The sequence below is a fragment of the Neoarius graeffei genome, chromosome 24 (genome assembly GCF_027579695.1).
Source record: "Neoarius graeffei isolate fNeoGra1 chromosome 24, fNeoGra1.pri, whole genome shotgun sequence".
NCBI lineage: Eukaryota > Metazoa > Chordata > Actinopteri > Siluriformes > Ariidae > Neoarius > Neoarius graeffei.
Genome location: NC_083592.1, coordinates 57,039,198 through 57,051,942, shown reverse-complemented (window position 1 = coordinate 57,051,942; position 12,745 = coordinate 57,039,198). Strand labels below are relative to the sequence as shown.

The 12,745-nt window shown below is 41.0% G+C and overlaps 2 protein-coding genes across 2 annotated transcripts in view; both read right to left on the bottom strand.

Moving 5' to 3' along the window:
- Positions 1–1,078, bottom strand: part of mxd1 (MAX dimerization protein 1) — a 47,857-nt gene extending 46,779 nt beyond the window's left edge. Inside the window, exon 1 of the mRNA XM_060907517.1 lies at positions 124–1,078. Within this exon, the coding sequence (XP_060763500.1) occupies positions 124–190 (67 nt within the window). The 5' untranslated portion in view covers positions 191–1,078. The remainder of the gene's footprint in view (positions 1–123) is intronic.
- Positions 1,079–2,001: 923 nt separating this feature from the next.
- snrnp27 (small nuclear ribonucleoprotein 27 (U4/U6.U5)) lies at positions 2,002–12,420 on the bottom strand. Its single transcript, XM_060907516.1, has 6 exons — positions 12,301–12,420; positions 11,707–11,845; positions 8,392–8,504; positions 8,233–8,312; positions 5,292–5,356; positions 2,002–2,253 (listed from the first exon to the last, which is right to left on the bottom strand). The coding sequence occupies exons 1-6, from the start codon at positions 12,332–12,334 to the stop codon at positions 2,199–2,201; spliced, it is 486 nt and encodes a 161-aa protein (XP_060763499.1). The 5' UTR covers positions 12,335–12,420; the 3' UTR covers positions 2,002–2,198.
- Between the last annotated feature and the right edge of the window lie 325 nt (positions 12,421–12,745).

The following is a 12,745-nucleotide window of genomic DNA, read 5'->3' as shown; positions in this document are numbered from 1 at the left end:
ACAGGGGCGCGCGCGCGCGCGCACACGCAGCGCGTGCGTGCATGCATGCATGCATGCATGCAAAAAAAAATGCATGCAATATGTTTAAAATAATATTTTTTTAAACAAGTATTTTTTTTTTACCTCTTTCTCTACGATCAAGATACTCAGCAGCCTCGATCAACATCTGCACCATCCCGCTGGCGGCCATGTTCAACAATAACACCGATGTAATGGAAGTAATGTTACAAGAAAATATATATACGTAAAAAATTAAAATATAAAAATAATGAGCGGAAAATGCTGTTGTTGTTGTTGTTCTCGCCCGTGCCGGTTAGAAGATTGAAAATAAGAAGAAAAAACAACCCAAAAGCTAGCTCACTGACAGCATGGGACAATGTTTTGTGGTGCAAATGTTTAAAAAAAAGCTTTTTTAATTTTTTAAGAAAAGGATTTTTTGTCGTAAGTATAGTGTTGGTTCCCAAATGACGTGTCCACAGCGAGCTAGCTCTGGCTAACCGAGTTGTGGAGCTAATCTCTGGGCTGGCTTTCTTTTTTTTTTTTAAGACACAAGTGAGGAAAAAAACAAGCTGCCAAAAATAACAATGACAATAAAGCACAAAAATTCTTGGTGCAAATTATTATAAAGTGCGAGTGAAATACAAGCAAACTAATAATTATAACTCTGTATATTTTTTTAAAAAAATTCCTTATTTTCCCCTTTTTCTTTTTCTTCCAAATGAACTGTCAAAAACAAAAACAAACCTTGACAGCAGCTTAGCATAAGATTCTCTTCAGTCAAGTATTTGTATAAAATTGCAATTTTTTTTTTTTTGCACTCTTGAAAATATTTTCACTTGACGTTTTAGTGGAAATAAAACTAAAAATGAGCTGCTAGTTGATTTGGAAGAAAAAAAATAAACAAAGTGCCAGACTTTGTGTCAAAAAAAAAAGAGCTAAAGTTAAACTCAAACTAATTAAGCTAAGCTACATTATCAACCATTAGCTCTTAGCTAACTGGTTGTTATTAATATTATTTAAGTGTTATCAACGATAGAAAATAAGCGTAGCTAGCAAAACTATAAACGTCGCTCTGTGCAGGCAGCTGAAACGGTTGTGAAGCGACTGTCATATTATCCTCGTCTCGACCTACGGCTCGATCTCAATCAGATGCTCACTCCCTAGACACGCGCACTGTGTAGGATGCAAAATACAGTCACATCGAGATAACTATTCATACAAAACGAAGGTGTTTGAGATGCGGCCGGGAAAGGCTGGCGGATCCGCTCAGCTATTGGATGACGCGATCAGGAAACGCGTTTTCTATTGGTCGAGAGTTCTGTCATGGAAACGAGAGTCGCGCGTGACACGAAGATGTTTTCTTATTGGTCAAGGCGGTCAGTGGGGGAGGGGTTTCGACGGCTGAAGAGAATTAAGGAAGAAAAGAAGCGAAAATACGCAGCGAAAATAACATGATTCGAGAGGATTTTAGTCAGAATTAACACTAAAACACGGACACAGTGTTGGTGAGTCGAATAGACTCATAACTCATGCGTTTATTTAGTCAGAAATCTAAACCATTCATGCTTGGTTTGTTGTTCAATCGCTATTGGTCGCCTCACGCCAGCACAGTCGCTTCTGATTGGCCGAAAAGCAACACCCCCGGAAGTCCAACTCACCACGCCCCCTACCTCCTCTGCACATGCTGTTTCGCAGAAACATGACTGAGACACTTCTTGATGCCCATAATCAGAATCATAACATTGTGCTGCATTTTTTTGTTAATATTTAAATTTATTCATGCATGTACTTCATATTAGTTACTTATGAATAATAAAACGTTTAATAAATCAGCACACTGCAAGTCACTCCTGTAAGATGGTTGCAATTATTATCCTTATCACTGGAATGACCTTTGCTAAAGGGCAGTGTATGGATATAAACTAAAAGCTGACTCTGTATGAATTTATAGAGAATACAATAAAATAATTCTAGAATTAAAAAAAAAAAAGCTACAACACATCAAATAGAAAGTTTTTATTGAAAGGCAGGATGTTCATACAATACATGTATACTATATACAAACATTTAGGCATATAGTATCAACAATACAAAAAAAAAAAAAACCTGCAAAATTTAAGACATGCACCCAACATACTAAACAAAACACAAAGCACTCCAGAAGCAAAGAAGACAAAGTCCTCGAGATCAGTCCTTGATCAAGCGATGAAGTCCAGAGGTCTGTTGAAGCCACCTTTCCTGTTCATGTATTGCCTGTGAAAGAAAATATGATTACATCATTGATCTCCTCTCTGCACCAACATATTACATCACCATCGGCCAATGGGAGCCTTCATCTCTGAGCTGGGAAGTGACTCCGGATGCTATTGGCCAGCTGAGCAGAGCTGCTGCTGCTGCTAACCGAGCAAGTAAACAACACAACACAACGTCTCCTCAGCAGCATGCAGATGAAAAATAAATTCTCAATCTGGCTGTGCGGAAGTCTCATCACATCACGGGTGCATGAACGGCAACCAGTTACGGAAAATTAGGGCCAAAAATCCGGCAAATGGAAAAAAAACAAACTAATAATTAAATCACGAATTAAAGCAAAGGTGACATGTATCCTTTTTGTATTGAGTTTATTGTTTTAAAAGACAATATCCTTTTATATTCATATTTCTATACTTGCACCTCCAGGTTCTTTTAATTACACTTCACTACTACAATATCTTGCACATGGACATTTCTAATTATTTATCACTACATATTTTTCTAGCCAAATTTATTAATCATCTTGAACAGTTTTCTGTATCTAAGCAGCACATTGATTCTCAGTGATCGATAAGTTTTTTTTTCTCATGATTTGATGACAGCGCGTCACCCACTGAGCAAACCCACAGACTATAAGATGAATTAACAGTAAATCTGTGTCCATGTTGTACATCAACATGTAAGCAAGATGGCCGCCGCACGCATCCCGAGGTCATTTGGTGTCTCACTTGTGCACATCCCTCAAACATTTACACGACGGAATTAACATGACATGTCTGCATGGTGCAGTATAGCACAGTGTACAACACCGTGCCCACAACTTACTAAACAAATTAACATCGTGTCTCAAACCTGTACACCATTCCAGACCATTATTCAGTACCAGCACTAACACTTTTCTACTAGCAGTTCATTTATTTCAAATAAAAAAATAATCTCTCAAACCTACTGAATGGTTTTGTGTACCAGTGATCTGGATTTTCAAGATTAGTAAATATTTTTGCATGTACGGTGAGGACAGAACGTTTCAAAGAGAAACGGAGCGCGTCAGGGTGTTTAATGTTGGTGTGCATGAATCCATAAACATCACAGTTTGACTCAGAAGCCACATGGACAGAGAGGAATTATTTTCATTCCAATGCTGCATTTAATCTTCCGGCGAGTGTGCGAACAATGACTACAGTAGTGCTTGAAAGTTTGTGAACCCTTTAGAATTTTCTATATTTCTGCATAAATATGGCCTAAAACATCATCAGATTTTCACACAAGTCCTAAAAGTAGATAAAGAGAACCCAGTTAAACAAATGAGACAAAAATATTATACTTGGTCATTTATTTATTGAGGAAAATGATCCAATATTACATATCAGGGAGTGGCAAAAGTAGGTGAACCTTTGCTTTCAGTATCTGGTGTGACCCCCTTGTGCAGCAATAACTGCAACTAAACGTTTGCGGTAACTGTTGATCAGTCCTGCACACCGGCTTGGAGGAATTTTAGCCCGTTCCTCCGTACAGAACAGCTTCAACTCTGGGATGTTGGTGGGTTTCCTCACATGAACTGCTCACTTCAGGTCCTTCCACAACATTTCCATTGGATTAAGGTCAGGACTTTGACTTGGCCATTCCAAAACATTAACTTTATTCTTCTTTAACCATTCTTTGGTAGAACGACTTGTGTGCTTAGGGTCGTCGTCTTGCTGCATGACCCACCTTCTCTTGAGATTCAGTTCATGGACAGATGTCCTGACATTTTCCTTTAGAATTCGCTGGTATAATTCAGAATTCATTGTTCCATCAATGATGGCAAGCCGTCCTGGCCCAGATGCAGCAAAACAGGCCCAAACCATGATACTACCACCACCATGTTTCACAGATGGGATAAGGTTCTTATGCTGGAATGCAGTGTTTTCCTTTCTCCAAACATAACGCTTCTCATTTAAACCAAAAAGTTCTATTTTGGTCTCATCCATCCACAAAACATTTTTCCAATAGCCTTCTGGCTTGTCCACGTGATCTTTAGCAAACTGCAGACGAGCAGCAATGTTCTTTTTGGAGAGCAGTGGCTTTCTCCTTGCAACCCTGCCATGCACACCATTGTTGCTCAGTGTTCTCCTGATGGTGGACTCATGAACATTAACATTAGCCAATGTGAGAGAGGCCTTCAGTTGCTTAGAAGTTACCCTGGGGTCCTTTGTGACCTCGCCAACTATTACACGCCTTGCTCTTGGAGTGATCTTTGTTGGTCGACCACTCCTGGGGAGGGGAACAATGGTCTTGAATTTCCTCCATTTGTACACAATCTGTCCGACTGTGGATTGTTGGAGTCCAAACTCTTTAGAGATGGTTTTGTAACCTTTTTCAGCCTGATGAGCATCAACAACGCTTTTTCTGAGGTCCTCAGAAATCTCCTTTGTTCATGCCACGATACACTTCCACAAACATGTGTTGTGAAGATTAGACTTTGATAGATCCCTGTTCTTTAAATAAAACAGGGTGCCCACTCACACCTGATTGTCATCCCATTGATTGAAAACACCTGACTCTAATTTCACCTTCAAATTAACTGCTAATCCTAGAGGTTCACATACTTTTGCCACTCACAGATATGTAATATTGGATCATTTTCCTCAATAAATAAATGACCAAGTATAATATTTTTGTCTCATTTGTTTAACTGGGTTCTCTTTATCTTCTTTTAGGACTTGTGTGAAAATCTGATGATGTTTTGGGTCATATTTATGCAGAAATATAGAAAATTCTAAAGGGTTCACAAACTTTCAAACACCACTGTATGTAGTGAAAGCGAAGTATATTTGCTTCTTAAGATGCGTTTGTGCATCTTGAACTTCTAATCACAACCCAAAAGCGTAACGAATCCTTTGGTTCAAAGGAGGGAAATAATTATTTAAAAAAAAAAAAAAAGGTTTTTGGTCTGGGGTGCCAAAACTTTCCCAACCACTGCAAATGAATGGAAGAGAATGTACTGAATGAGATGAGAAAACATGGGGTATAGAACATCAAACAAAAACACCACAAACCTGTATTTCCTCTTCTGAGTGACGTTGATGGCGTGCGCATTCACAGAACCATCCACCTTCTTACCCTGCAAGAAACAGTGTTTAAATACCTTTAATAAACATTATAAGCACGAGTTTAGTTCTCATGTTAAAGCAGAAGAGGGTTAATTTCCTATCCTAGTATTTAACGCAGTCCTGTTGTGATTAAACACAATCATAATCGATTAATTCAACAACAACAAAAAAAAAGGCATGAATAGTTACCGACAGTTGAGCAAGACGACAAAAATACCAACATCACAATATCTAAAGATGTTTCAATACACGACATACAGGTTCGCTAACAAACTGCCTGCAAAACAGTAATGCTGCATTTTATTTTTTTAAATTGTGGTTCATTAAATAGGATTTTTTTTTTTAAAAAAGAATGGGGGGGAAAAAATTCTGTAAATTTCTGAAAAATCAAACAAATGTCAAGCTGGCTGCTTCCAAATCAGTTTGTAATTGTGCATTTTTTTTTTAAATGCACAAACGTTTTATAAAAGGATACTGCGATACGCAATCGCTCATTAAAGTGTACGGAGATAATTTCTCTCCATGTTCACATTATAAAATCACGTCACTCAGCTTTAAAAAGACTACACAGCACTGTTCGGTTGTTTTACTCGATGTTCTCGATGACCAAGCCTCAGGACAGAGGAAACAGATGAGAAACAAAGACAAACTGCAGGTTTTGTCCCACAGCGCCACCATGTGGTCATTATGAGCAACATTTACATCCAAGTTTTTTGAATCTCATCTCATTCTTGAATCTCATTAGTCATTAAAGGAACTGTCTAAAGTGTGTGTACAGCTGAAAACATCCTCATAAAACACACTTGCTCACTGATGAACACAGTGCAAGAAAAACATCAGATCTTTAACAAGACCTGCGTGTAGAAATTGAGGGAGGGAAGGAAAAAAAAATCCACAAGTACACAGAGCCAGCACTAAATGATCAGACATCCACAAAAATCAAATGTTGCAGTTCAAAACGAACGGCAGTTTTGATTCACTCCCTTCAGCGAGTTGATTCACTCAGGGTGGATTCAGACCAGGACAGTTCGATAGTTCACTTGCTTTGGTCCGAACCAAATGTTTTTTTTATTTTTTCATTTTGGTGCGGTTCGCTTTCACACTGTACATTTTAGTAAGCGGACCAAAATCTGTCAACAAAGCCACGCGCCCTGAGGCCGTTCAGCTATTGGTCAGAGACGACACGCGCACAAAGCGTTAAGTTCAAAAGTAGTCATGGAGGCTTTCCGTGCTGTTATTCTTTTTAATGTCATCAAAGCTATATGTTTTTTCCAGTTTTTACTGTTTTCACAATTGTGCGATTACTATGCTGTTGTACAAGTAATTTATCAACGATGACGACAAAGGGCAAGGCGGCTACGGAGGACAGCGCTGATGAGCGCACATCATGTTGTGACAGTTCTGGCTCTTCACGCAATAGATGAATTTCTTTTTTGCATCGCTAGTACCGCCACTTTTTGAAAGAATGTCCCTGATTTTAATGTCGGGCTGACGGAGTTTCTTCACTTTTAGCCGACATTGTTCTGGGGAGCGCGTGAACCCCTTCTCCTTCATTTTCTCACTGAATACAGCAAACACGTCGGCATTTGTGTGTGTTCTCTCCAAAAGCTCAGATATGTGGACATCTGCCCATATATCCACAAGGGTGCGCGTTTCTTCCTCGGCCCACGTTTGCCCCCTACTCATTTTTTGTACTCGCCTACCACTGAACGACCCTTAACAACCGAAACAGTGTTTGCACTTTGCGGTGGAGTGTCAAGACTCCGTTTCCCATAATGCTCGACAAACGACGGAAGCTCCCGAGGTACAAAAAAGCAAAACTGTCGGATTAGGTCCGGTCTGCTTTCACACCTCCAAAAGATCCGCACCAGGGTTCCTTTGGTCCGGACCGAGTCCGACCTTGCAGCTCGGTCTCGGTCCGCTTGTTTGGTCCGGACCAGAGTTCGGTGGTTTGTATTCAGACCAACCCAAAAGGTCCGGACCAAGGGAAATTTGGTTCGTTTGGTCCGGACCAAACAACGTAGGTGTGAATACGCCCTCAGAAGTGGCCGAGCCCAGGACGCTCAGACGCTCTCGGACCAGAAACCGCATGAAATTGCACCAGATATAACAACATGGAAAAGAAAGAAAGAAAAAGTTTGTGGACACAAAATAAACGAGTTTGAGGACTTCTTAGGTTATTAAACATTATTTTCTTGATGTATGACATCACTCAGCAGCCCAGTAATGACGCACGCTGGTGTTTACTCTGTGAGCACAAACCAATCAGACATGTTTGGAGTCATCTGAGTGTTAACGGGGAGCCGAGTCATTTAAACAGCATTAAAAACAAATTTTTTATTTTGCGTGCTCAATCAATCAATCTGAAATACTTTTATACACGTTCACATTATTTGGGGTTCAACTTCACAGGAGTGCTTTCACTTGTGTGTGTGCGTGTGTGTGGTGGGGTTGGGGGGCAAGCCGAGAGAGAGATAGACAGGGAGAGAGACAGACAGAGGAAGAGGGAGGGAGACAGACAGAGTCTGAGACTGTTAGATTGACAGCAGCTGAAGTCCCACCTCTCAGAACAAACAGCCAATCAACTTGTTTAGTAGAACACACTAACCAATCAGATTCTCATCCTGATTCACACACAGCCTCAGAAGATTTGCTCCATTAGTTCAAAGGTTTTTGTGCTACTTAAATCATCAAATCTGTGTTTAAATCAAGCCTCGATCCGGTTCAGACTGACTGAGTGTCTGAGACCCCCGGCGAGCGAGCGCACGTCACCAAAAATCATTCAGCTTTTACAAATTCAATATACACCTGCTTTAAATTTGGCTTAAATCCAAATGACGAGCCTGAAAAAGTGCACAGCATCACAGACACGATGCCTCACTCTCACCTTTGTAGAGTCGAAGGAAGCGAAGCCCATCAACTTCATCATCTCAATCTCCTCTTCTGTTTTACCCTGCATGTCCTCCGCTGACACACACACACACAATCATTATCCTGTTTATCAGCACTGTCTCTTAAACACGTATGAACACACACACACACTCACCAGATATCTGATGGACTTTCGTAGGCTTGTCCTTCACCTCCTTCCGCTCCTCCTCTCGCCGGTCCTTCTGCCTGAGCGGTGACGGTGACGAGGAACGGTGTCGCCGTGGAGACCTGCGTTTATTAAACAGACACAGAGACGGCTGGAGCAGCGAGTTATCACACACACTGACTGCCACACACAAACATTATTCCCATTTAAATGGTCACATGTTCAAAAGGAAACATTTATGTTTCAAGGACACGATCTAAATCTGCACCGCTATCTATGGAGGACTTCCACGTGACATCATCGTAAGTGTGGAATTGTTTACGCTGCCATGTTGCCTGATGAGCTTCATGTTTGACAGCGACTGGTACAAGTGTACACGAGCGACTGTAGGCCAAATTCAGTACATCTTCAGATAAACTTGTAGACGTTCCATCTAAAAGAACAATGCCAGAGACCTGTAGCACTTTTGGATAACATAACAGATGTGGAGATAAGCCTGGTTTAACTTTTCACCACTTCCCGGTGAACCCAGCAAGATGAGAAAAAATGGTGAGCTGCAGTTAAACAAGAAGACTGGATGATAAAAACATTCCCGTGTGTGGAGAGCATTTTATATCAGGTTAGTGTGAAAGCCCTGTGTAACATTAAATTGTATATCTCGATGTGGGCTTTGGACACGGTATAGTTTATGAGATCTAATGCTTGGCGAGACTACCAGAATGTTTGTTATGTACTGATAATGCAGATTCGGCTAAATACCATACATTTTTTCTTCACGGTCCGGTTTCCATCAAATCCTGCACTCTGATTGTCTGGCGAGTGGGTCTGTATCCTATGGTACTGTACAGACCCCAGTTACGGACCTCTGGTGACTCGCTCGTTCACAACAACAAACATAGCAGAATTTGTTAACATTTATCTTTTTTTTAAAATAAGATTTATTTATAAGATTATCAAAAATCTTATAAATGTTTGCCAGCATTTCTCAGCAGAATGGCATTAATTTTACAGCATGGATAGCGATAACGACAGTGTTCACAGTGAAAGCGAGTTTTACTACCCTGAGGAAGAAGAAATAAAATAAAACATTTCAGGAGAAAGCTAAAAACTTGTAACTGTTGCTAACACTGAGCAAAAACATGTCTGAATCATGAATGACTCCTATTTGTATAAATAGGGGACTACATAGGTGGCAAAATGTAGTTTTTTTCCCTGCCATGGAAGTGCACTTGTATACCGAGGAGGAAGCAATTTGCATTACAGCCGTGAATTAGAATTCAAAATGGCGGCTTGGCTCTCCCTTTCGGGCGCTCTCGTTTTCTGTTAGAATTTGATAAAGAAAAAAATAAATATATTATTTACCAGCTTAAAGGTCGGTCCGTATGGTCAAATACCGTGACCTCGGCCCAGAGGGCCTCGCTCAGTACTTTCAAGACCTCAGTCACAGTATTTCACCATATAGACCTCCCAGCTGGTAAATAACACATACATACATACATACGCTAGATCTCGGCCCTGGCTTGTTTATCACTGTTAGAAGTCCATGTTTGAGCTTACCTCCATCATCATAAGGCATTTTTCTTTATTGGGAATTTCCCATAACATTCTGGCACAAAACCTGCCTCGAAATATTGGTTGACAGCTGTACTTTTGTCTGCCTTTAGCATCTCTGGGATATTTAGAAGTCTGAAATAATAAAACGGTTCAGGATGTCATAGTGTCCCAAATCTGGTAGCTGGTTTGCCGAGCACTTGTGGAATAAATATGTTGGTGGGTAAATTATAGGGATCTGTGATGCCTGCATGTTTCAGCTTTTCGATGTAGCACAATATACTGGTATTAATAAAAAAAATTGTTTCAGAGAGATTGTACTGACTGCAGTCGTCTCGATTTTCTTCATTACTTGTCGCAGCATGTAGGTAGCGGTTCTTTGTTTGCCTGGAAATATGGCAGATGCTGCATGATAAACAAAAATCTGTGACATCACTGAAAGTCCTCCATCTATCAAAACCAAAGTGGGTGTGGCTGAAACCACACAAGAAAGCTTTCAAAAAGTATTTGTATCTGTTCAGAACACACTACTCTCTGTTCAGATCTTCAGCCCCATCTTTAATCATCCTGCAGGTGGCTTTTACATGAGCATCGTATTTCAGATCCTGTTAGACCTTCATCATCAATCACAAGGTCACTACCGCGAGTCACACTGGTCGGCATAGCATGCATAATCTTTTTACGGTGTGCAATTTAGCAATATTTATATTTTAAATAAATAAATAAATAAATAAAAAGGGGCGGCACGGTGGTGTAGTGGTTAGCGCTGTCGCCTCACAGCAAGAAGGTCCTGGGTTCGAGCCCCGTGGCCGGCGAGGGCCTTTCTGTGTGGAGTTTGCATGTTCTCCCCGTGTCCGCGTGGGTTTCCTCCGGGTGCTCCGGTTTCCCCCACAGTCCAAAGACATGCAGGTTAGGTTAACTGGTGACTCTAAATTGAGCGTAGGTGTGAATGTGAGTGTGAATGGTTGTCTGTGTCTATGTGTCAGCCCTGTGATGACCTGGCGACTTGTCCAGGGTGTACCCCGCCTTTCGCCCGTAGTCAGCTGGGATAGGCTCCAGCTTGCCTGCGACCCTGTAGAACAGGATAAAGCGGCTACAGATGAGATGAGATTAAATTAAAAAAAAAAAAAAAAAAAAAACACACACTACAGCGTAAAACCCAGCTTTAAGGATCTGTGAAGAGAATTTTAAGAAGTCGTAGTAGTATAAAATCATCACCGGTGGTATGGTGGTCAGCACAATCGCCTCACAGCAAGAAGGTTCCGGGTTCGAGCCCAGCAGCCGGCGAGGGCCTTTCTGTGTGGAGTTTGCATGTTCTCCACGTGTCTGCGTGGGTTTCCTCCACAATCCAAAGACATGCAGTTAGGTTAACGTGGGGTGGCCTTGGGCTGAGGTGCCCTTGAGCGAGGTACCGAACCCCTGACTGCTCCCCAGGCGCTCTGGTGTGGCTGCCCACTGCTCTGGGTGTGTGCGCGCGTGTGTTCACTGCTTCAGAAGGGTTAAATGCAGAGGATGAATTTCACTGTGCTTGAAGTGTGCATGTGACGAATAAAGGGTTCTTCTTAAACTTAGATTAAATAAACAAATGCGTCACTTTGGGGACTCCACAGTGTTCTGACTGATGCTGTGACATTTAGCTCAAACCTACAACCCTGACCTCGGCTTTGGTGACGTCACGTCACGTGACTAGGGTCTCAACGTTACCTTTCATAAACAGTCAGTATTTTTAATTAAAAAAAATAAATAAATTCTCATTGCCGTGTCGGTGCTCACCTGGATCTCCGCCTGTGCGGTGAGCGCGAGCGGCTCCTGCGCCGGTCCCGGTCTCGAGAGCGCGAGCGCTCCCGGTCCCTCTCCCTCTCTCTGCGCCTGCGCTCGCGGTCCCGGGAAGTCGAGCGCGAGCGGCGTCTCTCTGCAAAACAACAACAACAACAACAACAACAAAAATAAAGCCCAGTCTCACACCGACCGCGTCCCAAATCGCTCCCCATCAAACCTAGTGCACTAGCTAGGGTGTAGTAGAAAACATTCTTGGATTTAGCTCACGACAAATATTTAATTACGCATCAATAAATATAAAAAAAAAACAGCGTAAACAAAAACACACTGAAAACCTGAAAGCTAGCAGAGAGTACACAAAAACACAGCTATCATTTCATTCAAGGAAGTTGTAGATAATAAATAATCCTCAATCATTTAACGTTTACCCCTCATTAACGCTTCAGTTTGTTTGTTTGTTTGTTTGTTGATGTCGGTCACAGACCCGGTCTTGTTGCTGGATGAGCATTCTGTTACTAATTCTTAATAGCAACCTCCAAAATATAAATTCGGATAACCCGTCAATTAACAATGAAGACGAATCCCCACCTCGTCGTGGCGACCTGCTCCTGCTTCGTCCCATATTTTAGATTTAAATCCTTTTTATTTTTATTTTTTAATTTCAATCTGCAACGGAAATAAGTTTGTAGAAATTTCTCGAGGTTAACGTTTACATTACGCCATTTTCTATTACAGTGAGCGACAAAAATAAGCTCCGGAGGGAAACAATAAAACTCCGGACTCTTCGTTCCTATTTAACAGTTCCGATGTAAACGTGTTTATTCAAATTAAATCAAGTGACAAAGATTTTAATTTAAAAAAAGTTTCAAAAGCGATTGAATTCTTAAGGTTGATCATTAAAGACAATTGAATTCATAATATTGAAATATACAGTGGTGCTTGAAAGTTTGTGAACCCTTGAGGATTTTCTATAGATGTTTCTGCATAAATATGACCTAAAACATCATCAGATTTTCACACAAGTCCTAAAAGT